The 26,392-nt window shown below is 48.0% G+C and overlaps 2 protein-coding genes across 2 annotated transcripts in view; both read right to left on the reverse strand.

Annotated features, from left to right (window-relative positions):
- Window positions 1-26,392, reverse strand: part of LOC116500129 (antigen WC1.1-like) — a 269,452-nt gene that overhangs the window by 222,359 nt on the left and 20,701 nt on the right. The window lies entirely within an intron of this gene.
- On the reverse strand, window positions 1,131-2,093 carry LOC116500110 (olfactory receptor 14C36-like). The gene has a single exon (XM_032205026.1). The coding sequence runs from the start codon at window positions 2,091-2,093 to the stop codon at window positions 1,131-1,133; it is 963 nt and encodes a 320-aa protein (XP_032060917.1).

Below are 26,392 nucleotides of genomic sequence, written 5' to 3' on the forward strand. Positions count from 1 at the left end.
CAGGCAGATGATGTTAGTCAGTGCTTTCTGCAGCTGGGTTTTGAAAATTTCTGGGCCCATGACCCAGTGTTGATCCACTGTCTTGGTGTCTGTTCCCCCAGTATAGACACTGATGCCAGAAGGAGGATGGAGCTGGTCAAATTTCAAAGATCAGCTCCCCTTGGACAGTGGGGAATGGCGGTCCCTGTGCTCTCCACATGTGATCCCCAAGCTTTGGTACTGATTTGCAAAGCAAATGGTCTGTGTTCAGTGGGATAAATCTGCATGTCTGTGCTAGTCAGAGTGGGAAGCAGACTCAGCCAGGTCCGGATCACTGGGCTGGACCAGGCATAGGTACTTAATGAAGGGGAAAATGATTAACTCCCTAGCTACCCTTCCCTCTGTCTTGCAAGTGCCCACTCTCTTCTCTGAGATTGCAGAGTCACAGGTTCCCTGTGAATACCAGGCTTTAGTTCTTTCCCTGTGACTGAGTGCACAGTGGAAGATCTCTCACTTTCAGAGGGGCTGCAGTCAGTGCTCACGCCAGGTTCCGCTGTCCCTGGAGGTACCCTGGGCTCTGCAGGCAGCTCCAGATTCCCCTCCTGAAGGACATCATCTGTATGTGGGAACAGCCCTGGCTACATAATACAGTGACCATTCACTGCCTCTGCTGTCAGCGGACACCCATGGGTGAGTGTTAAATCTAGCCCTTGGTGTCTGACAGGTCACAATGCAACAATGAGCCATTCCCTCCATAACCAAAGCAGGAACAGACTCTTGTAGGGAGAAATTCTTTGTGCCTTTTCTTAGCACTGATTTGGGAAGGAAAGCCCAGCATCCAGGCATGGCATTGGGGTAATTCTGGTAATTACAGAGATGTCATGAGAGAGTCTTCACTGACTCACGGTGTTAGATGCACATTTATAGAGCCTCCATATTGGAAATAACAGGTTAATTCATTCATATTTGTAGGGGAGTGGGGAATCCAAACTCTTCTGTAGGAATGCAAGAAACACAAGCACACAAAATGACACCCCAAAAATAATATTTAATATTCATTTTAATATTAATATTAATTTCAACTTTAATTTTAATTTTAACAATTTGAACAACCAAGACACGAGCCGGGAAGGGGATGTACTGGGGTTTTGTTATTGGTACTGGAGACTGAAGGGATTTTTGTGAGTACTGAAAATCATCCCCCAAATCAGTTTCCTAACTGCAACCTTCAGCTCCTGGTTCCTCATGCTGTAGATGAGGGGGTTCACTGCTGGAGGCAACACCGAGTACAGAACTGCCAGCAAAAGATTCAGGGAGGAGGAGGACATGGAGGGAGGCTTCAGGTAGGCAAATATGGCAGTGCTTGTGAAAAGGGAGACGACAGCCAGGTGAGGGAGGCATGTGGAAAAAGCTTTATGTCGGCCCTGCTGTGAGGGGATCCTCAGCACAGTCTTGAAGATCTGCACATATGACAGCACAAGGAAAACAAAACACCCAAATAATAAACAGACACTAACCACGATAAGCCCAACTTCTCTGAGGTAGGCATCAGAGCAAGAGAGCTTGAGGATCTGGGGAATTTCACAGAAGAACTGGTCCAAGACATTGCCTTGGCAGAGGGGGACGGAAAAGGTATTGGCAGTGTGCAGCACAGCATAAATAAAAGTGCTGCCCCAGGCAGCTGCTGCCATGTTGACACAAGCTCTGCTGTCCATTATTGTCCCGTAGTGCAGGGGTTTGCAGATGGCAATGTAGCGGTCATAGGCCATGATGATGAGAAGAGAAAACTCTGCTGTGACAAAGACAACAAAGAGGAAGACCTGGGCACCACAACCTGCGTAGGAAATGACCCTGGTGTCCCATAGGGAATTGGCCATGGATTTGGGGACAGTGGTGGAGATGGAGCCCATGTCGATAAGGGCGAGGTTGACGAGGAAGAAGTACATGGGGGTGTGGAGGCGATGGTCGCAGACTATGGCTGTGAGGATGAGGCCGTTGCCCAGAAGAGCAGCCAGGTAGATGCCCAGGAAGAGCACGAAGTGCAGGAGCTGCAGCTCGTGTGTGTCTGCGAATGGCAGGAGGAGGAACTCAATGGGGAAGCTGCTGTTGGACATTTGCTGTCTCAGGGCATGGTTGGCTGTCCATGGAGGAAAAGAAGATGTGTTACAGAGACTTCTCTGAGCAAGAAGCAAACCATATTTCATAGAAAACATCCTTACCAAGACTGCATCCTCACTGCATCTTCTTCTGAAGAAGACTTTCTCCTGCTCAGAGCTCCAGGTTTCTCTGCCAAAGAGTGCCTCAGGGACTAGGCAGATACTGTGTAGGCTCAGAAGGAGTCAGTACTGCCCCACAGTATAGGGTAAAGAGCACCAGGGATGGATCTCAGGCATCCAGTGGCCAGAGGCATCTTCCTGTTTACAAGTGCTGAGAAGGACATCCAACAATCCTACAAGAAACAATGAAGGTTGTGGTAGTGCTGTCTGTAGGCTAAAGGGTGTGGAGTGAAGTTGTGAGGTTCCTCAAAGACCTACACATCTCTCTCAGTGTAACGCTCTTTGAATTTCAGACCCTTCTACAATCCTGACAACAGCATTATCATCCCCCTGACTGCCCTCCAAAGCAGGAAGTTGAAAGCAGAGATCTCAGAGTGCCTTCCCTTCAGGTACTACAGGTGTTCCATTTCAAGAATGTCCCCTAGAGATGCATTGGGGGTGCTTTGGAGCTCTGAGCAGCCTGCCCCAGGCAGCAGCCCCCTGTCAGCAACAGGACCCTGCCCAGCCCTGCCCACCTGGGGGAGCTCCTTCCACCCACAGCTTCTCCCAGCAGCACCCTGGGCAGGTCCCCGGGCAGGCTGAGTGCTGAGCCTGGCAGGCAGCAGAGGCCCTGCCCCAGCACACAGCCCCTGGGACACAGCAGGGACCCTGCTCTGAACCACAGCCCTGGCCACCCCGGCCTGCACAGCCCGCAGCCAGCCCCTCTAGAAGGAACCGTCACGTCCTGTCCCTCTGACAGCTTTCACAGGTAATCCCTGCTCTGGAACTTGTCATTCTCCCCTTATTCAAAAAAACTCAGAAGAGAGGTCTTCTGAAAGCTCCCATAGGCTGTGGGATTTGCCAGAAAATCTGGAGATGGCACCAGGAACAGCAGCTGCACTGCCTCAGTGCAGCCAGAGACTTACCATGTTAGAGCTGTGAAGATTTCTCCCACAGTGAGCTCTAAGCATCCCCCTCCACACTGCCTTTAACATCTCACTCTCTTCTCTCAGCCACCCTTGTCCCCTGCAGGCAGTGCCCCCAGCCCTGCTGCTGTGCTGTGCAGAGGAGCTGCTCCTGGGCAGAGCTGTCTCTCTTCAGCATCTTGCCGCTTGCCAGCATCTCCCCTTGGACCCAGGAGCCCAGCCCAGCTCAGCAGCACAGGGAGCTCTTGCCAAGTCTCTGGGCCTCTAGGGGAATTGACTCTGAAACTGATGCAATCACTGATGGTGACTTCTATCAGCTAGAGAGAGACACCTACTTCCAGTGCTATCTTTTCTCCTAGTTCAAAGGAAGAGTTCATTATGGGAATCATCTTCTCCTGTCCTGTTAGAGAGAATCCCCACAAATTGCCAGGCAGATGCATCCCATCTCTTCCAAGTACTTGTTGTTATGCAGGGGGAAGAAAGATTTTCACAGCAACTGAAATCCTTCTGTCTACAGCAGCTGCAACACCAATTGTTGGCCTGCAGGCTCATACAATCATAGATTCTTCTCATCTTTCTCCTTTTGTTCTGTTAAGAAGATGAGGTGTGGGGTGATGGGAGTGTGTGTGTGTGTTGGGGGAGGGGGTTAAGGTAGGGGGAACCAGTCCTTGCCAGTCACACTGATGTTTCTTCCAGTGAGGTTATCTGATCAGGGACATTGTCAGCTGTGAAACCAATGGAAGGGGGCAATGCCACTGGTATATGGGGATGTCCTGTGGCAACAGACTGTGGACCCTTTGGCCATGTGGTCTGGAGAAAAGAAGGCTGAGGTGTGACCTCATTGCTCTCAACAGGTTCCTGAGGAAGGGAAGAGGAGAGGTAGGTTCCGGTCTCTTCTGCCTGGTAACAGATGACAGGACTCGTGAGAATGGCACATAGCTGCACCAGGGAAAGTTCACATGGGGCATTACGTAATAACTCTGTACCTTGTTAGTGCTCAAACACTGGAACAGAATTCCTAGAGACTTGGTTGATGCCCCAGGCCTGTCAGTGTTCAAGATACCTTTGGAAATTGCCTTTATTAATATGCTGTAAATTTTGTTTAGCCCTGAAGAAGTCAGGCAGTTGGACTAGATGATCTTTGAAGGTCCCTTCCAACTGAACTATTCCTGTCTAGTCTAGTCTAGTCTGGTCACTACAGACGTGGGTAGGCCCATGTATTGGAAGGCCAAAACAAGGCCTCCTAGAGACTTCTCTTCTTCAGGCTAAGAAATCCCAACTCTCTCAGATGGAGATGGAGATGGTGAGCTGCAGGGATTGATGGTTGGTGTGGAACATCTATTTGATCATTTTGGGTCTCCAGTCCTGGCTCTGCCTCATCACAATGTCTTGTTCATCCCCAGTATAAAAGTTTGGGGGCGGGGGGGGGGGGGGGGGCGGTAGAGAGAGAGGGGAAAGTATGAGAGAGAAGCCCTTGATCCTGTGCAGACATGGTTCAGAAATAACTGAAACACTGGTCTGTTATCAACACTGTTTTTGTCTTAAATTAAAAACACAGCTCCATATGAGCTGCTCTGAAGTAGAAGTATAGAATCATGAAACGTTTTGAGTTGGAAAGGACTATTAAAGTTCAACTCTCTACCCACCATGGGATTCCACTAAACCATGGTGCTCAAAGCCCCATGGTTTTGAACATTTCCAGAGATGGGGCGCCAACCCACAAGTTTTATGGGCAACATGTTCCAGGGTCTCAACACCCTCAGAGTAAACAATTTCTTCCTTATATCTAAACTGAATATACCCTCTTCCAGTTTAAAGCAATTAACTCTTGTCCTGTCACTACATTCTCTGATAAAGTGTCTCACCTCAGCTTTCCTGTAGCCCCCCTGTAGCTACTGGAAGGTTGCTGTAAGGTATCCCCAGCGCCTTCCCTTTTCCAGACTGATTACAAACAAACAAACAAACAAATAAATAAATAAATAAATTCTCCCAGACTCTCTCTTCAGAGCAGACATGCCTCAGTCCTCTAACCATTTTTGTGGCCCTCCTGTAAATGTGCTCGACTATGTCCATATGCCTATTGTGCACAATCACCTCCTTCATCCTGCTGGCAGTACTGTTGGTGCTGCCACTCCCATTAGATGTTGGGGGCAAGAGGTGGTGGGGAACTGTGTGGCACAGTGCTCTGAAGACAGGGATGGAGAAATGAATGCACAGATAGTTGCAGGCTGTGACTGCTCTTGTGGCACCAGGAAGGGAGGGTGGGAGCTGACTGGGGTTTGTCAAGGCCAACATTGTGGAAAAGTCAAGACCAAGAGAGAAGTGAAGATCCCCTCTCACACCTCAAGAAAGCTGGGCGCAGTGTGACTGTTCCTAAACCCTCTCAAATCTGGTTTCCCTCTGCATTAAAACACCTCTGCCCTGGGAAACCCCCGTGCAACAGCTGTCTACAAGAGTGTTGGGTTTGTTTTAATCTTTAACATAAAACAAAATCTTATAAGACAGAATAGGCTACAAAAGACTTTGTTTGGAAGACAAAGCTGAGGCTGAGCTGAGACATAAATAAAAAATACGCATTTATTGTACTATTTAGACAACACTAAAACTAGGGTTTTTTGTTTGTTTGTTTGTTTTCCTCACTGCTCTAGCTTGTTAGTAATAGGCAATAAATTTTTTTGATCTTCATATACTGAGTCTGTCATAATGATGATTTTTGAGCAATCTCCTTCTTCTTATCTTAACCCTTGAGCTAATTTCATTGTATTTTCTTCCCCTTCCCCTTTGAGGACTGGGGGCCAAAGGGCCATTGTGGTGGACCTCAGATGTCCAGTTGGGTAAAACTGCCACATGTATTTATTCATTAATTTTCTTTCCCACTTCCTTTCTTACTACATTTTCCTTATCCCAACTCACAAGTCCTTGCATATATATTTATATGCATATAAACATATATTTATATTTGCAGTTGTCTCCCCTGTCCCACAGGAGGTGAGGAGGTAAATGAACAGCTGTGTGGTGCTTGTCTGCCTGCCAGGTGTAGCCACACCACAGGGAAGCCTGAGAAGCAGAAAACCCCTAGACTAAATGTAAGAACCACTTAGCAATAACAAAAATGTTGGTGTGTTATCACTATTATTTCCATCACAAATGCAAAACAGAGCATCATGGGAACCTCTGTGAAGTAAATTATCTCTATCACAGCCAAAACACACACACACCAACAACCAAAAACAAAGGTAGGCATAATTCAATATAAAAGACATGACATTCCTCTGCAGAACATGATGGTAATTCTGCCTCCACTGATGTCCACTTCAAAGTGGAAAGCTTTCAACCTATGGAAATTATATTTGTTTATCTTTCTCATTCCAAAGCAGATCCCGAGACCCCCAAAATACACCCTGATACCAGAAGGGATGATCATCATCTTTTCTAACATGAAACAACTTTCATTCATTTGCCCAGACTTCCCTTTCTTGTCAAAGGAGAGAAATCAGATGTCTCAACTCAGATGCCTTGGACTAACCTGCTTCTGCACCACCTTTAACCTTCAGAAAGGTTCCTCTAGGTGCAAGGTCACATTCCCCAGCCCCATTGGAGGGCTTCAGCTACCCCAAGAGGGCAGAGTCTCTCTCTGAATCAAATATGGCAAATTCATTCAAGTTTGGCAACTGAATCAAGTATGCCAAATGTATGCCAAAAAGTTGGCTGTTCAGTAACAGCACATCTGGGAAGCTGTGGCCCTCTCTGTTTAGATAACTGAATCAACCCCTGCATGATGTCAGGCAAAAGTTGAACCAGATGGAATAATATGGAATAAGAAAGGACATTGTTGTGATTGGTGTGTAAGAAGTCTTCATCTTCACAATTTTGAAGGTTGTCTACAAAACCATTCTCATGACTTCTTTCATAGACTGTGGAGAAGTAGCAGCAAATGATGATACTTTCCCTGTATGCGAATATAAATTTACCCTGACATTTCGAAAAATGCACTTCCTCCCAACACTTTGAATGGAGAAACTGTTCCAATGACATGTTTGTATTGGCATATTTCACACCTACATTCCATATCTAAATGGATCTGGGAGCAATAAAGTCTTGAGAGGTTGGATGGATCCTGCCTTTCCTTCTTTGCTCTGAAGCAATGGCTACAGCTGCTAGCAGTTTCCTCCTATCATCCCTGTTTATGACACTGACAAATTTTATGGGGTATCCAATAGCATAACACCATAGCTTTTCAAAAACCAGACCCCAGATCATACACAGAGGCCTGGTGCTTCTCAAAGTGGATCACTGCTTGTGCCACCACATCTGTGAGCTGCAACTGCCTCGGGCAGAAAGCGTCCTCTGCAGAGGGAGATTATCAATTCTGCTGCTCATACAGCCTGGAATATCATTGGACTGCTTTGAAGGTGGCTCCTGTTTTGTCCAATGTAAACTAAAGCCCACCTGGGAGGTTTCTGCAGAGTTACTATCCATCTGTAACATTTTTAGCCATGATCTGAGTGCAGGAATGAAATGCATCCTCAGCAAGTTTTGTGAAGAACAGAACTGAGACATGCTACTGACTTCCTGGAGGGATGAGAAGCCTTGAAGAGAGGTCTAGATAGATTGGAGCATTAGGTGATCAGCAACGACATGAATCACAGAGTGGTTTAGATTGGAAGGGACCACTAAAGATAATCCAGTCCAATCCCTCTGCCTAGCAGGATCACCTAGACAATGCCAGGTGCTGCACCTGGGATAAACTAATGCTGGACACAGGTCCAGCACAGACTGGGAGACAAGTGGCTAGAGAGAAGTTCAGCAGAAAGGGCTCTCAAGGTGCTGCTTGACAGCAGACTCAACATCAGACAGCAGGGTGCCCTGGCAGCCAAGAAGGCAAACTGCATCTTAGGATGCATTAAGCCCAGAATTCCTGCATGGTCAAAAGAGGTAAGTCTTCTGCTATATTGAGCATTGGTGCAGCCTCCCCTTGAATCATGCATACAGTTCTGGGCTCCACAATAGAAGAAAGATGTGGAGTTGAAAGCATCCAGAGGAGGACAGCAAAGGTGGGCTGGAAGGCATGTCCTGTGAGGAGAGCCTGAGGACACCTGGGTTGTCTAGTCTGGAGAAAAGAAGGCTGAAGGGTGACCTCATTGCTCCTGACAACTTCCAGAGAAGCAGAAGTGGAGAGGGAGGTGACGATCTTTTTTCTCCCTGGTAACTGACAGGATGTGTGGGAATGGCACATAGGGGATGGTCAGACTGAACATTGGGAAAGATTTCGGTACTGTGAGGGTGGTCAACTATTGGAGGAGGCTTCCCAGCGACATGGTTGATGCCCCAGGCCTGTCAGCGTTCAACAGGCAGTTGGACATTGCCCTCATACATAGTCTCTAACTTTCGGTTAGCCCTCAGGGGGTCTGGCAGCTGAACTGGATGACTTTTGAAGGTCCCTTCCAACTGAACTATTCTGTTTCATCTGATTGAATTTGTTGCTATCCATTTGGATTCTATTATATAAAGCTCTACTGTCCCTAACCTGTGTCATGGTACGGCAGTTGTCCACTTCAGAGGCACAACTTGGGATTTGTCCTTGCTGAATATCAGGGAGTTTCAATTGGTCTCTCCTGCCTAAAAGTGGAAGAGGACAAGGCAATTCTTTGATGAATCTTCTCCCAGTAGGAGAAATGACACTGCTGTGTCATTCCACATGGGGAATGTCTCTCCCCAGCTGAGAGAGGGAACATCAGGGATTGCTTCAGCCTGATTCAAAATCATTTCCCCGGAGTTCCCTCGTGTCAAGAGCTCCCTGTGCTGCTGAGCTGGGCTGGGCTCCTGAGCCCAAGGGGAGCTCCTGGCAAGCACGCAGCACTGCAGAGAAACAGCTCTGCCCAGGAGCAGCTCCTCTGCACAGCACAGCAGGGCTGGGGGCACTGCCTGCAGGGGACAAGGGTGGCTGAGAGAAGGGAGGGAGATGTTAAAGGCAGTGTGAAGGGGGGATACTGAGAGCTCCCAAAGGGAGAAATCTTCACAGCTCTAACATGGAGCTCTAACATGGTAAGTGTCTGTGAGAGAGCAGGCAGATGCAGAATCCTAGAGGGTTCTTCTATAGCTGCCACTTCCCATGGCTGATAGGACATGTCACAGGGGCTGTGCTGGCTTCTCTACTGTGGAGGACAGGGATGTTCCCTGGATCAATGATTACCTACATAAGCTGTGGGTGGAAGAGGTCCCCCCAGCAGGGCAGGAAAGAGTCCTGCTGGTGGGAGTCTGCTTCCTGGGTGTCCTGGTTTCAATTAAGATAGAGTTAATTTTCCTCCTAGTAGCTGGTAGGGTGTTATGTTTTGGCTTAGGATGAGAAGAGTGCTGATACCATGCTAATGTTTTAATTGTTGCAGAGCAGTGCTTACACTAAGCCAAGGACTTTTCATCTTCTCACTCTGTCCTGCCAGCGGGCCGGCTGGGCATGCATCAGGAGCTGGGAGGGGACAGACCCAGGACAGCTGATCCAAACTAGTCAAAGGGGTATTTCATCCCATCTGACATCATGCTGAACAATATATAGGGGTGGCTAGCAGGGGTGGGAAGGCTGGCTGCTCGGGGACAGGCTGAGCATCGGTCAACGGGTGGTGAGCAATTGCATTGTGCATCACTTGTTTCATACACATTATTATTCGCACTATTATTGTTATTATTATTAATTATTTTCCGTCTTAATAAACTGTTTTTATCTCAACTCACAGGCTTCATTTTCCTGTTTCTCTCCCCCATCCCAGAGTGGGAGGGGGGAGGATGAGAGAACAGTGGTGTTTAGCTGCCACCTGGGTTAAAGCATAACACTGGAGCCGGCTGCTCACAGCTCAACAGAACCCCCAGGACATCTCTGGGGTAGGTTATTGATAGGGAAGACCAAGGCAGGGAATACCTGAAGGGAAGGCACTCTCAGAACTCTGCTTTCACTTTCCTGCCATGAGGGACAATTATGGAGATTATAAGGGACTTACCAGGTTTATAGAAGGGAATGAAGATCCTAGAACATTACAGTGAAATAGATTTGTATGTCTGTGAAGAACCTCCTAATTTACCCTAACACCTGTACAGATTGCACAGGCTACGTCAGCAAAATGGGCACCTGAAATCCATTTCTGGTGCCCTTTACGAGACACTATGAAGCAGTACTGACTGCTCCTAAGTCCACCAAGGATTTGCCTGGTCCCTATTGTACTCTTCGACAGCAAAACCCAGAGTTCCAGGAAGGACCACATCCTCCTCACAAGGAAGTGACACTGTGTCTTCCTGAGGAGCTTTCTTTGAAATATAACTTACGCTCAGAGAAGTCTAACTTGTCTCTCTCTTTTCTTCCATGGACAGCCATCCATACCCTGAGGCAGCAAATGTCCAACAGCAGCTTCCCCAGTAAGTTTCTCCTCCTGCCGTTCGCAGACACACGCCAGCTGCAGCTCCTGCACTTCGGGCTCTTCCTGGGCATCTACCTGGCTGCCCTCCTGGGCAACGGTCTCATCCTCACAGCCATAGCCTGCGACCACCACCTCCACACCCCCATGTACTTCTTCCTCCTCAACCTCGCCCTCCTCGACCTGGGCACTATTACCACCACTGTTCCCAAAGCCATGGCCAATTCCCTCTGGGACACCAGGACCATTTCCTATGCAGGTTGTGCTACCCAGCTCTTTAAGTTTGTCGCATTTATCACAGCAGAGTTTTATCTTCTCACCATCATGGCCTATGACCGCTACATAGCCATCTGTAAACCTCTGCACTATGGGACAATAATGGACAGCAGAACTTGTGTCAACATGGCACCAGCTACCTGGGGCAGCACTTTTCTCTACGCTGTGCTGCACACTGCCAATACCTTTCCCTACCCCTCTGCAAAGGGAATGCCCTAGACCAGTTCATTTGTGAAATTCCCCAGATCCTCAAGCTCTCCTGCTCTGATGCCTACCTCAGAGAAGTTGCGTTCATTATCTTTTGCTTTTGTTCAGGTGTCGCGTGTTTTGTTTTCCTTGTGCTGTCCTATGTGCAGATCTTCAGGACCGTTCTGAGGATGCCCTCAGAGAAGGGCCGGCACAAAGCCTTTTCCACGTGCCTCCCTCACCTCGCCGTGGTCTCCCTGTTCATCAGCAATATCATGTTTGCCTATTTGAAGTCCCTCTCCATCTCTTCCTCCTCCCCGAATCTTGTGCTGGCAGTTCTGTACTCGGTGGTGCCTCCAGCAGTGAACCCCCTCATCTACAGCATGAGGAACAAGGAGCTCAAGGATGCTGTTAGGAAACTGATTTGGGGGATGTTTTTCAGTACTCAGAAAGTTTCTTTCCCTCTCCATAAATGAAAATTGTGTATGCCATTCCAGCCTGTTTTTTTGCTTGTTTGTTTACTTGTTTGTTTTTATCATTATTATTTTTTTTTCTCTCCTTATTTCCATTGTGACATCTTTGGCTTCTTGCATTTCTGCATAAGTGTTGGGATTCCTCCCACTGCAATTAATGAGTGAAACTGCACTGTTTTATACGGATGCTTTATACATGTTCATGTAACAGTAAGTCAGTGAAGACTCTCTCATAGCACCTTTGTAATAAACAAGATAACACAGGATATCATGGGATATCACACCGCTGGGGTATGATTCTTTGTTGTTTTTACCTAGCTATGCAGTTGAACTCCACCACAACCTCTCTCTCACTCACCCTCCTCAGAAGGGGAGGGGAAGAAGAAAGTATGCTGGGAAAAAAAAAAAAAAAAAAGAGAGAAAAAGGAAAGGAAAGGAAAGGAAAGGAAAGGAAAGGAAAGGAAAGGAAAGGAAAGGAAAGGAAAGGAAAGGAAAGGAAAGGAAAGGAAAGGAAAGGAAAGGAAAGGAAAGGAAAGGAAAGGAAAGGAAAGGAAAGGAAAGGAAAGGAAAGGAAAGGAAAGAAAAGAAAAGAAAAGAAAAGAAAAGAAAAGAAAAGAAAAGAAAAGAAAAGAAAAGAAAAGAAAAGAAAAGAAAAGAAAAGAAAAGAAAAGAAAAGAAAAGAAAAGAAAAGAAAAGAAAAGAAAAAAGAAAGGAGATAAAAAAGAGAAAAAAGAAAAAAAAAAAACATGGATTGAGATAAGTGTAATTTAATTGATGGGAAAAGGAAGAGGGAAAAATAAAACAAAACAACAACAACAAGGAAACAAACAAAGGCCGTGTGGAAGCATAGAACGAGAGGAAAGAAATTACTCTCTACTTCCCATCAACAAGTGATGCTTGACCATGTCCTTGAAGCAGGGCCTCAACACACATAGCCATTATTTGGGAGGACAGACATTTTGGCAACAACAGCCCACCCCTCCCCTCTTCTTCCTTTTTCTACCTCTTATTGCTGACTGTGACATCATATGGTATGGAATATCCCTTTGGTCATTTTAGGTCAGCTGCCCTGGTGATGTCCCCTCCCCACTTTTTGCCCACCCCCAGACTGCTGGCTTTTGGGGGAGTTGGAGGGAGTCTTAATGCTGTTCAGTATTGATTAGCAGTTGAAAAAGCACTGGTGTGATATCAGTGCCATTCTATCTAGTGCTCTATATGGGCTGCTGCAGGGAAAGTTAACTCCATCCCAGCCAGACCCAGCATAGATTCATTTCCCCCTTCGTGAAGTACTTCTGCCTGGTCCAGCCCAGTGATCCGGACCTGGATGAGTCTGTTTCCCAGCCTGACCAGCATGGCCATGCAGATTTATCCCACAGCACCACAGCCCATTTCCTCTGCACAGCAACACTGCCAGCTTGGGGACCACTTGTGGAGAGCACAGGGACAGCCATTCCCCACTGCCCAAGGGGAGCTGATCTTTGAAATTTGACCAGCTCCATCCTTCTGTTGGCATCAGTGTCTATACTGAGGGAATGGCCACCAAAATAGTGAGTCATGGGCTCAGAGATTTTCAAAACCCAGCTGCAGAAAACATTGACTAACACAATCTACCTGTAAAGCTATCGGTGCTCAGAGAAGATGATGGTAGTGGACACCTCCAGAGGTCCCTTCTGACTCAGGGGAGAAGGGGCTTGACTGTGCAGTCAGAGTGTATGACAGTCCTGTGTTTTGAGGCCTTTCTGGTGTTTGTAATCCCTGCTCCTCAAGGTTACCCGGTGAGTGGGGTAATTCTCAAAATAAGGTTCCCAAGGGGAACCTGAAGTACAGCTGGTACAAGGATACTACTGAAAACTTCTCAGAAACTCTATCAGGCATTCCAGAATAAAGAAATCACAAACTTGTGATCACAAACGAGGAGCTCGGCTCCAGGGCAGATGTGTTCTGTAGCGGAGAGGGTATCTAGGCAGGCAACGCTCTTTCCTGCATTGAGGCCACTTGGGAGCCACCAGGACCCAGCATCCCTCATGAAGGAGGCTGATGAGGCATTGGCAGAGCCCACAGCAAACACCCCTCCCCCACCCCCAGTCAAAGCAAAGGCAGCCCCTAGGGAGCACGAGTGACCAGGAGTGTGCCGAGTAGGAAAGGGAAACAGTGCGGCATGGCAGTTTGCAGGGCAGTTCACACAGGCAGGGCGAGCAGGGAGGGCGTCCTCACTGCTCTTTCCCAACGGTGGTTGTGAACTGCTCGTGAAGAGCCCAGCCATGGTATCCACCCAGCAGAAAGTCATGGCCTCTGCAACTCTGGCAGCCTTTCCAGCCACAATTACTGATGTGGCTACCTGGATAGAGGTCTTGGGGAAACATGCAACCATACAGGTCTTTGGCTGCAAGGTGTGCCTGAATCTTCTGTTGGTGTCTTACAGCAGCAGTGGTGGGTATGCCTGTGGGAGGTGTGCACAGGCTGAAGAATTGCTCATCCCGGTGGAGAAGCTTTGGGAGGAGGTGAACAGGCTGAGGAGCATCAGGCAGGTGGAGAGGGAAGCTGACTGGTGGAAGCATACTCTACCCTCCCTGAGGCAGACTCATGAGCCAGCCACAACACAAGTAACAAAGGTTCCTCTATCCCACCAGGCAGCCGCTACATAAAAGACAAAAGTTCCCCCATCTCGCCAAGCAGGAGGAGGGGACCTAGGCCAAGGGAAGGAATGGAAGCAGGTTCCTGCTTGGGGTGGTAGGTGAGCCCTCTCCCTGCCCACCTCACCTTCCTGACTACCCATCTGTAACAGCTATGAAGCTCTAGAACATGGCAGTCAAAACAATGATGTAGACAAAAGCCCATCCCAGTTGGAAGGGGTGCCTAAGGCAAGGCAACCTACCCCTTGCAGGACTACATCTTCTGTCAAGAAAGAAAGAAGGGTTATCATCATGGGGACTCACTTCTGAAAGGGACGGATATGCCATCCAGACCCAACCCACAGGGAAGTCTGCTGCCTCCCCGTGGCTGAGGTAAAAGGTATTGCCAGGAAAGTCACTCATCTGGTACGGCTGTCTGACTACTACCCACTACTGTTTTTTTCAGGCTGGTAATGATGATGTAGCAAGGAGAAGTCTGAGATCAATCCAAAGGGACTTTAGAACTTTGGGGAGACTGGTTAAAGGATATGGGGCTCAGGTCATGTTTGCCTCTGTCCTTCTGATAGGAGGAAAAAATGTTGACAGGCAGACTCGGCTCATCAATACGTGGCTCCGAGACTGGTGCCACCAGCAGAACTTTGGGTTTGTTCATCACGGGAAGGTCTATGCGACACCAAGCCTCCTGGCATGAGACAGGATGCACCTTTCTCAGAGGGGGAAAAGGATGTTTGCCCAGGAATTATTAGGGCTGATAGACAGGGCTTTAAACTAGAGTCAAAAGGGGAAAGGGATAAAACCAGGCATGTCAGTGATAAAATAAGGGATGGAGTGCCAGAATTAGAAGGAATGTGTGCTAGTGAGGTCCTTCGGGCTTCTCCACCAGGTTCTGCATGCTATGAGGTGCATTTGAAGTGCTTCTACACAAATGCACACAATATGAGGAATAAACTGGATGATCTAGAATTCTTGGCCCAATTCTGGAGCAATGATATCATCAGCATAAGCAAAACCTGGTGGGATGAGTCCTGTGAATGGTGTGTTGCAATAGATGGTTACAGGCTCCTCAGTAGGGACAGGCAGGGCAGGCAAGGTGGTGGGGTGGTGCTGTATGTAAAGGAAAGGCTGGACTGCATGGAGCTTGCAGTTGATGATGGCAATGTTGAGATCCTCTGGGTTAGGATTAAGGGAAAAACAAAGAGGATGTCTTTGTGGGATTCTATTACAGATAACCCAGCCAGGATGAAAACACTAATTATTCTTTGAGGAACTAAGAAATACATTGAGATTGACTGCCCTTGTCCTTATAAAGGACTTCAACTTGCTTTGTTTTCTCCCTTTCTTCATAGGGAAGATGCTTCAGGCCCCATATCATCTTTGTGGCCCTCCGCTGGATTCTTTCCAGGAGATCCCTGTCTTTTTTTTTGTACCGCGGAACCCAGAACTGCACACAGGATATCAGAAGTCAATAAGAAGCATAGAATCACAGAATTTCTAGGTTGGAAGAGACCTCAAGATCATCGAGTCCAACCTCTGACCTAACACTAACAGTCCCCACTAAACCATATCCCTAAGCTCTACATCTAAACGTCTTTTAAAGACTTCCAGGGATAGTGACTCCACCACTTCCCTAGGCAGCCTGGCTCACTGGCTCAAGGTGCTCGCATAACCCTCACCTGGCGACATGAAGAGAAATCTGAGGTCACGGGTTCGAGACGCAGCATGGGGGTGCAACGTCCCTCCTTACTAAAAGGACTGTGGTGGTTTTACTCAGGTGGGCAGCCGAGCTCCACCACAACCGCTCTCTCACTCCCCCTCTCTTCAAAGAGGAAGGGGGAGAAAATACAACACAGAGAACTCGAGTTTAGAGATGAGAAAGGTTTAATTAAAGGGAAAGGGAATGGGGAGGAAAAACAGAAACAAAAGAAACAATCAGTCCGCGCGGAAGCACAGAGAGAGAGAAAAAAATTATTCTCTACTTCCCATCAGCGAGCGGTGTTTGGCCATGTCCTGGGAAGCAGGGCCTCAAACGCGTAGTGGTTGTTCAGGAGGAACAGCCCCCTCCCCCACGAGAGCCCCCCTTTTTATTGCTGAATGTGACATCAGGTGTTATGGAATATCCCTTTGGTTGGTTTAGGTCAGCTGCCCCGGCAATGTCCCTTCCCCATCACTTGCCCACCCGCAGCCTGCTGGCTCTTGGGGGCTTGGAAGGAGTCCTGATGCTGTGCCAGCACTACGCAGCAATAGATACAACACTGGAGTGATATCAGTGCTGTTCCAGCTATGAGTACAGAGTACAGCACTGTGCAGGCTGCTGCAGGGAAAAGGTGACTCCAGCTCAGACAGACCCAACACAAGTGTCTAACAACCCTTTCGGTAAAGAAGTTCTTCCTAAGATCCAGCCTAAAACTCCCCTGGCGCAACTTAAGCCCATTCCCCCTCGTCCTGTCACCAGGCACGTGGGAGAACAGACCAACCTCCACCTATCTACAGCCTCCCTTGAGGTACCTGTAGAGAGTGGTAAGGTCACCCCTGAGCCTCCTCTTCTCCAGGCTGAACAAGCCCAGCTCCCTCAGCCGCTCCTCGTAGGACTTGTTCTCCAGACCCCTCACCAGCTTTGTTGCCATTCTCTGGACCCGCTCAAGCACCTCGATGTCCTTCTTGTAGTGAGGGGCCCAAAACTGAACACAGTACTCAAGGTGCGGCCTCACCAGAGCCAAGTACAGGGGGACGATCACTTCCCTAGACCAGCTGGCCACACTGTTTCTTATACAAGCCAGGATGCTGTTGGACTTCTTGGCCACCTGAGCACACTGCTGGCTCATAGTCAGCCGACTATCCACCATCACTCCCAGGTCCTTCTCTGCCTGGCAGCTCTCCAACCACTTATCTCCCAGCCTGTAGCTCTGCTTGGGGTTATTGCTCCTCAGGTGCAAGACCTGGCACATGGCCTTGTTGAACATCATACAGTTGGCCTTAGCCCATGCGTCCAGCCTATCCAGATCCTCCTGCAGAGCTTTCCTACCCTCAAGCAGATCGACACACGCACCTAGCTTGGTGTCATCTGCAAACTTACTGAGGGTGCACTCGATGCCCTCGTCCAGATCATCGATAAAGATATTAAAGAGGACAGGCCCCAGCACCGAGCCCTGGGGAACACCACTAGTGACTGGCCTCCAACTGGACTTGACTCCATTTACCACGACTCTTTGGGCCCGGCTATCCAGCCAGTTTCTAACCCAACAAAGCATGCGCCAGTCCAAGCCAAGAGCAGCCAGTTTCTTGAGAAGAATGCTGTGGGAGACGGTGTCAAAAGCCTTGCTGAAGTCAAGGTATTTCCTAACATTCTGCACACCATCAATAAAAGAAAAAACTTTTTTTTTTTTTTTCAGTGTTGCTTAATTAACTCAATAAACACATAATTTTTACTTAGTTCAGCCTCAACTTTGTCTTCCAAAGACTTCTGTAACATCTGCTGTCTTCCAAGACTTGGTCACATGTTAATGGAAAGAAGAAAACAAAACAAACACTCTTCAAGACAGCTGTTGCACAGGGTTCTCCAGGGATGAGGTGTTTTAGTGCAGGGGGTAACTGGCTTTGAGAAGGTTTAGAAACAGTCATGGAATGTGTCTACACAGCATCAAGGGTTTCTGATTCTAATACTGCCCCTCATGACATGTAGGTTGGAAGTGTGCAGGACATTGCGATGGGACACAGTCAGGAGAGCTAACCCAGAGTGATCAAATTGATGTTCCTCATCATCCAGCACCCCCTGCAACCTACCACCTGACTACCAAAAGCATGCTATGCACACCAAATACATGTCCTGTGAAGAGCAGCTGAGAGAGTTGGGATTAACCTGAAGAAAAGAAGACTCCAGGAAACATTATTGTGGTCTTCCAATACACAAATGGGCCTACGCACGTGTGTAGTGACTAGACTAGACAAGACTAGACTAGAACAGAATAGTTCAGTTGGAAGAGACCTTCAAAGGTTGTCTGGTCCAACTACCTGATCTCTCCAGGGCTAAACAAAAGTTACAGCATATCAATGAGGGCAATGTCCAAATGCTTCTTGAACACTGACAGGCTGGGAAAAAAAAAAAAAAAACAGGTCTCAAGGAAGCCTATTCCAGTGTCTGACCACCCTCACAGTACAGACAACTTTCCCACTCTCCAGTCTGGACCTCCCTGGTGCATCTGTGTGCCACTGCATACTTTCTCTGATCATTTACCAGTGAGAAGAGGTCATCACCTCCCTCTCCACTTGCCCTCCTAAGACAGTGGCTGAGAAAAATTAGGTTGCTCCTCAGCTTTCTTTTCTGCAGACTAGACAACCCAAGTGTCCTCAGCCTCTCCTTATAGGACATCCCCTTGTACCAGTATTCCCTGTTTTCCCTTGGTTTCTCAACTGACAAGAAACCTGGTCAGATAAACTCGCTGGAAGAAACATCCTCTCTCATACTCTCACCAGTCAGTGTGACTGACCAGGTCTGGCTCCCTCACTGCCTCCTTTATCACTTGTTTGTCAGGTTTGTGTCCCCAGATGTGTTGTGCTTTATCCCCAGGAGGTAGCCAAGCACCGCACAGCCACTCTCTCCCTCCCTACTCTTAAGAGAACAGGGGGAGACACATAGGATAAATATCTGGAGAGACTGTATCAGGGAGTGTAGTGATAGGACAAGGGGCAGTGCTTTTAAGCTAAAAAAGAGCAGATTTAGATCAGATCTAAAGAAGAAATTCTTCACGCGGCGGGTGGTGAGGCTCTAGAACAGGTTGCCCAGAGAAGTGGTGGGTGCCTCATCGCTGGTAGTGTCTAAGGTCAGGTTGGATGGGACCTTGGGCAAACTGGTCTAGTGGGATGAGACTCTGCCCATTTCACAGGGACTGGAACTAGACCTTAAGGTTCTTTCCAACCCCAAATATTCTATGATTCTATGAGCTTGCTGGGTTGTGTAGTCTGTGTAGACAGAGGGATTTCATTTGCAGTGAAAAAGATTCATTCTCCGGAATATTAAGAGGTGCTTGAAAGAAATGGAATAAAATTTGTGGGTGTCCTAACTAATAAAAGGACAAGAAAAGATGATTCCCATATCAAACATTTATTTTGATTTAAGAGAAAAGATAGCACTGGAAATGGGTGTCTCTCCCTAGCTGACAGCAGGAAGAACAGTGATTGCATTGGTTTAATTCCGAGCTGATTCCCCTGGAGGACCAGGAACTTGCCAAGAGCTCCCTGCGCTGTTCACAGTAGAGGCAGTGAATGGTCACTGCATAACATAGCCAGGGCAGTTTCCAAATGTGAGTCATGGGAGAGAGCAGAGTAATACATCTGGATTACATTAAGGTATCCTCCTAGCCTTTGGACAGCAAACAAAGAAGGAGGTGCCTTGGTTGGCTCAGTTGAAACCTTTCCATCAGCAGGGAGAAGGAAGATCCATCCCTGTCCTTGCAGGAGTGTCCTGCCTAAAAACAGGGCATTAAAGGGTGATCCTTGGACCTCATCCATTTTCTGAATAAGGAAGGATGGAGCTGGAAATGAGATTCCTTCAGCAGCTGAGGGAAGGAACATCAGTGATTACTTCAGTGTGTTTCAAAGCTGATTCCCCTGGAGGCCCAGGGACATCTCAAGGGACATGAGAGAGGGGAGAGACAGAGAGGCATTAGGCTGGAGCTGTGCTGCTGAACTGGGCTGGGCTTCTCAGCCCAAGGGGAGCTCCTGGCAAGCGGGCAGCACTGCAGAGAGACAGCTCTGCCCAGAAGCTGCTCCTCTGCACAGCACAGCAGGGCTGGGGGCACTACCTGCAGGGGACAAGGGCGGCTGAGAGAAGGGAGGGTGATATTAAAGGCAGTGTGGAGGGGGGATGCTGAGAGCTCACTGCAGGAGAAATCTTCAGAGCCCTGAACAGGGTAAGTCTGTGGCTGCAGGGTAATGCAGCTGTTGTTCCTGTGCCATGTCCAGATTTGCTGGCAAATCCCACAGCCTATGGGATCTTTCAGGAGAACTCTTTGGATATTTATCTTTGGAGAATTCTCTTTGGATAACAGAAGAATGACAAGCTCCAGAGCAGGGATTACCTACCAAAGCTATCAGTGGGACAGGACATGAGGGTTCCTTCTCACAGGGCTGGCTGCAGGCTGTGCAAGCAGGGTGCAAGCAAGGGTGCCCAGGGCTGTGGTGCAGAGCAGGGTCCCTGCTGAGCCCCAGGGGCTTTGTTCCGGGGCAGAGCCTCTCCCACCTGCGAGGCTCTGCACTCAGCCTGCCTGGGGAGCTGCCCAGGGTGCTGTGGGGAGAAGCTGTGGCTGTAAAGACCAGAAGGCCAGGGCCGGACAGGGTCCTGCTGCTGGCAGGGGGCTGTTACATGGACCAGGCTCCTCATATCTCCCCAGCACCCCCAGGGCATTTCTGGGGGAGATTCTTGAAAGGGAAGAACAACACCTGCCATAACTGAAGGGATGGCACTCTCTGAGGTCTCATTTTTCAACTTCCTGCTTTGGACGGCAGTCACGGAGATGATAATGGTGTTGTTAGGATTGTAGAAGGGACCTAAACTCATAGAGCATTATGGTTAAAACAGATTTGTAGGTCTTTGAGGAAACTCATATATTCACTCCACACCATTTAACCTACAGGCAGCACCAACACAACCTTCTTTGTTTCTTGTGGGATTGTTGGATGTCCCTTTCATCACTTGTAAATAGGGAGATGCCTCTGGCCAGTGGATAGCTGAGATGGACCCCTGGTGTTGTTTACCAGCAGCACTGATTACTGCTGAGATTACAGAGGATCTTCATGGTCTCTGTGGCATCTTTAGGCAGAGAGATGCAGAGCTCCAGGCAAGAGCATGTCCTCTTGAGATGAAGATGCAGTGAGGATACAGCCTTGGTGAGGATGTTTTCTATGAAATAAGGTTTAGTTTTTGCTCAGAAAAGTCTCTCTAACATGTCACTGTCTATTACTCCATGGACAGGCAACCATGCCCTGAGGCAGCAAATGTCCAACAGCACCTTCCCAACAGAGTTCCTCCTCCTGCCATTCGCAGACACACGTGAGCTGCAGCTCCTGCACTTCGCGCTCTTCCTGGGCATCTACCTGGCTGCCCTCCTGGGCAATGGCCTCATCCTCACAGCCATAGCCTGCGACCACCACCTCCACACCCCCATGTACTTCTTCCTCCTCAACCTTGCCCTCCTTGACCTGGGCTGCATCTCCACCACTGTTCCCAAAGCCACGGTCAATTCCCTGTTGGACACCAAGGCCATTTCCTCCTATGGATGCGCTGCTCAGATTTTTTTTCTTTTTCTTTTTCATTTCAGCAGAGTTTTCTCTTCTCACCATCATGGCCTATGACCGCTACATTGCCATCTGCAAACCCCTGCACTACGGGACCATAATGGACAGCAGAACTTGTGTCAACATGGCAGAAGCTGCCTGGGGTAGTACTTTTCTCAATGCTGTGCTGCACACTGCCAATACCTTTTCCCTCCCCCTCTGCCAAGGCAATGCTGTGGACCAGCTCTTCTGTGAAATCCCCCAGATCCTCAAGCTCTCCTGCTCAGATGCCTACCTCAGAGAAGTTGGGCTTCTTGTGGTTAGTGCCTGCTTAGCATTTGGATATTTTATTTATGTTGTGCAGATCTTCAGGGCAGTGCTGAGGATCCCCTCACAGCAAGGACGACACAAAGCCTTTTCCACATGCCTCCCTCACCTGGCTGTTGTCTCCCTGTTTCTCAGCACTGCCACATTTGCCTATCTGAAGCCCCCCTCTGTATCCTCCTCCTCCCTGAATCTTTTGCTGGCAGCTTTATATTCAGTGGTGCCTCCAGCAGTGAACCCCCTCATCTACAGCATGAGGAACAAGGAGCTCAAGGATGCAGTGTGCAAATTGGTAACTGGATATTTTCAGAACCAATAAACTGCTGTTCTTCCTCTGCATATCACTTATAATGTAGCTCATTACAGGCTCAGAAGCTGGAAATTTGTGTGTGGTTGTGTTGCATTATCTTATATTTGATTTATTTGTGATAGTGTTGAACACAGAAAATGTCATTATTCATTCCCTTCCATTTCAGTATCTACCTGTCCATGTGATTCTGAGACATGGAGTAAACGAGAAGCCAGGCTCTCTGTGTATTTCAATAAAAGAAAGAACCCTGCTGTGATTTGCTTGCCTGAGATCCTTCCTCAGAGACCTGTGGTGGAGCTGCAGGGGCACATGGATGTGTGGAAAGGTGGAGGGAAAATGAGCCCTGGCACAGCAGCACTGCCAGGGAGCCCCAGGAGTTATTTATTTTATTTTATTTTATTTTATTTTATTTTATTTTATTTTATTTTATTTTATTTTATTTTATTTTATTTTATTTTATTTTATTTTATTTTATTTTATTCATTTTTTTTTCCAAGCTACTCTCTTTCACCTCCCACATTTTTTTCGGAGTCCTTGTGTTACTGTGAGGACTGATTCTTCTTGTTGCTGAAGAGAGTAAGCAGAGCACGGAACATACAGAACGAGTCTGTCCAACGTGGAGGCACCCGGGTGCTAAAGCATTCAAGGTGCTAAATCAGGGCAAGGAGAGCTCTGCAACTCCAGGAAACACAGCAGGCATAGGGAAAACAATCTGTTGGATTAGTTGTTATACCTCTGGTGAAATTTCATAGACTGAATACAGTGAACCACCCTGTTATAAATGAAGTCTCAACTCTGAATTTAGTAACATAAAAGAATATTTATAAAAGGCAAGTAAATAGCGCTGCGTGTGCGGGGAGTCTATGCTCTACCAACACACACACGCACCCATCGAACTTTCCAAATATATATAGGACATTGCTGTTACATATTTACAAGAAACACGAGTACACCTATACATATGGATATCCTATCCCCGCTTCATATTAGAATTCTCTTTGTGGTGGTCTTTGTGGGTGAAAGGCTCACGGTTTCCCCATCACCATTAGCAACCTTTTGTTCCAGAATACAGGAGTGGCTTCGACTGTCTCCCTTTTCTTCTGCACATGCTCTGCCCACCACAAGGTTCCCGAAAGCAACAAAACATGATTGCTTTTCCCGCGTTTCGTTAACCTTTGAAATCACACTAATAATATTATTATCATATAACATTAAACAATAAATGTTAACAGTTCTAACCAGCAACCCCCCCAGCAACTTCCGTGCCTTAACAGAGGGGAAAACAAGCAATCCCAGATGGCAGGGTGTCACCTCAATCACCCTTCTTTGTTTCCTCTAAACTCTTTACATTCCTGATGACCTCATCGTTAAGAGTCTGATGTTATCACCAACCACTAGGCTTTCCAACCCCCATTGCTACATTCCCAAATCTCCCCCTTCTTTATTAATATCAGTCATTTTTCTGACATGAATTACCACTCCATATATAACAACCCCAAAACATCTAATGACATTGGAAATGAGTTGGACTTGATGATCCTTGTGGGTTCCTCCTTGTCAGGCTATTCCGTTAGTCTCTGACTCTGAAGAAGGTGATCTGTCTGTGTGTACCCTCCACGGCCAAAATCCACTTGTGTGGGAGGCAGTCAGTGGCAGTGCCCCCCACCAGCTGGCTCTGCCTTCCCTGCCTGATCAGCACAGCCCTGCAGAGTGCCCCCATGGCCCCACACACCACAGCCCCCTCGCTCTGCAGAGCAACACCGCCAGCTGGGGGGGCTGTGGGCAGCATGGGAAGGGGCTGCAGGAATGGCTGCTCAGGCCAGCCCAGACGTGCTGGACTGGGACAAGGCTGTGCGGGACATGGGGTGTCCCGGGAGCAGAGCAGGGTGCTGTGTGTTTGCAGTGGTTCTGCCTGAGGAGCCCCAGGGGCAGCAGTGTGGTGCTGTGCTGTGCTGGGGAGCGGGGCTGGCCTAGGGGGCTGCAGGCTGTCTGAGAAGGTGGTGCGGTGGGGTTTACATCCTGCAGATGGCAGCAGCAGGGACACTGCTACTGACATCCTCTTCTCCATTTCCTGTTTGTGTGCCATCCCAGCATGGGCTGTTCTGCTGGTCTGGTCTGGGATGGGCTAGGGAGAGGACAGGGAGCTGTGGAGAGCTGAGGAGGGTTTGGGCTGGGGTGGCCTCCTGAGAGGACAGCAAATGTCCAATAGCAGCTTCCCCAACGAGTTCCTCCTCCTGTTGTTATATATGAAGTGGTAATTCGTGTTGAGAAAATGGTTGATATTAATAAAGAAGGGGGAGATTTGGGAATGTGGCCATGGGGGTTGGAAAGCCCCATGGTTGAGATAACATTAGACTCTTAATGACGAGGCCATCAAGAATATAAAAGAGTATAGAGGGAACAAAGAAGGGTGGTTCAGGAGACTCCATGCAGTCTCAGGTTTCTTGTTCTCCAGATGGTTCTCTTGTTCTCCAGCCCTTAAGGCATGGATGTTTCTGGGTGTTTGCTGTTGTTGTTACATTCAAAGTTGTTTGACCAATGAAAAGTTGTTTTGAAAAGAACTGCTGTGGAGAGAAGGGTATAAGAGGGGAGCCTGCCCTCAAGATAAAAAAAAAAAAAAAAAAAAAAAAAAAAAAAAAGGCAACACAATGAAGTTACATCATCAATAAAGAATCAGAAAAAGAAGTGAAGAGGAACAGGCTGGCAGAATGGAGACCAGGATGGGAACAGGCATTTTGATTGCCTCATGAAGATAGGTTTGGCCAGACTCAGCAAACCGCTCAGAGAAGCTCGTCGCTGGAAATAGGCGCACTGGAGCTGGAGAGAAGCTCAAGCTGAGAGAAGTGGACCTGTGCACACAACTGCCTCTCGCTGGTAAGTAGTTGCGCATTATGGGGAATCATACGTCCTTAGGAACAAAGACTGTCCTGGTAACCTTACAGTTCATTCTCCTTATTAACATTGGACAGTTTATGAGCCTGAAATATGGGACCAAACTGCGGTCAAGGTGTGGGACTCTGCAACTAAAAATGACAACGTTGCAGTGGGATTGCTTGGCACCTGGCAAGCAATCTCTGAGGCCTTAAAGAGCCATGTGGAGCCACAGTCACAAACGTGTGGCTTGCCAGACAGTGAGGGAGCTGCGGGCTCCTTTACTGATCCAACTGCTATGCCATGGGCCCCTCTGCTGCTGCAGCCATCGAAGGCCTTTGCTATTATGCCCCCTGCTGACCTGGACGTACCTTTTGACCCAGGCCTCATTGGCCTTGCAAAGGAGATGGATATGTTTTTCTTCGATCCGGGAAGAACGGGATACAAAAGGCCTGAAGACCGAGTTGCTTGACAACTTAACGCGAGACATATTGTTCAGAAGCAATGGAAAATGGAGACTTGTTAGTAATCAAGTAAAGGAATGGAAAATGGAGACTGTTAAGTCATGGAACTTAAAGCATTGTTTGTTACCTTTCCTGAGTCTATGTATGTATAGGCATACTCAGGTTTAGTATGTAAAGCAATGTTCTGTATATTTAGAATGTTTGATGTTCGTGTGTGAATGTTGGTGGAGCGTAGACTCCCTGCACACCCAGTGCTGTTTACTTGTCTCTTATACCTTTTAGAAATATTTGTTTTATAAATATTACAAAATTCAGATTGAGTTGAGACCTCATTTATAACACTGCCATTCACAGACACACGCGAGCTGCAGCTCCTGCACTTTGGGCTCTTCCTAGACATCCACCTGGCTGCCCTCCTGGGCAACAGCCTCATCCTCACAGCTGTAGCCTGAAACCACCGCCCCCACACTCCCATGTACTTCTTCCTCCTCAACCTCGCACTCCTCGACCTGGGCTGCATCTCCACCACTGCCCCCAAAGCCATGGCTAATTCCCTGTGGGACACCAGGATCATTTCCTATGCAGGTTGTGCTACCCAGGTCTTTTTCTTTGTTATGTTTGTAGCAGCAGAGTTTTCTCTTCTCACCATCATGGCCTATGACTGCTACATTGCCATCTGCAAACCCCTGCACTATGGGACAATAATGGACAGCAAAGCTTGTGTCAACATGGCAGCAGCTGCCTGGGGTAGTACTTTTCTCAATGCTGTGCTGCACACTGCCAATACCTTTTCCCTTCCCCTCTGCCAAGGCAGTGCCCATGGCCAGATCTTCTGTGAAATTCCCCAGATCCTCAATTCTCTTGCGCAGATGTCTTGATCTGGGAAACTGAGCTTGTTGTTTTTACTCCTTGTTCCCTTTTTGGGTGTTTCTTTTTCATTCTTTACTCCTATATGCAGATCTTCAGAGCTGTAAAGAGGATGCCCTCTGAGCAGGGTCGACACAAAGCCTTTTCCACGTGCCT

This window comes from Aythya fuligula, chromosome 31, assembly GCF_009819795.1.
Source record: "Aythya fuligula isolate bAytFul2 chromosome 31, bAytFul2.pri, whole genome shotgun sequence".
NCBI lineage: Eukaryota > Metazoa > Chordata > Aves > Anseriformes > Anatidae > Aythya > Aythya fuligula.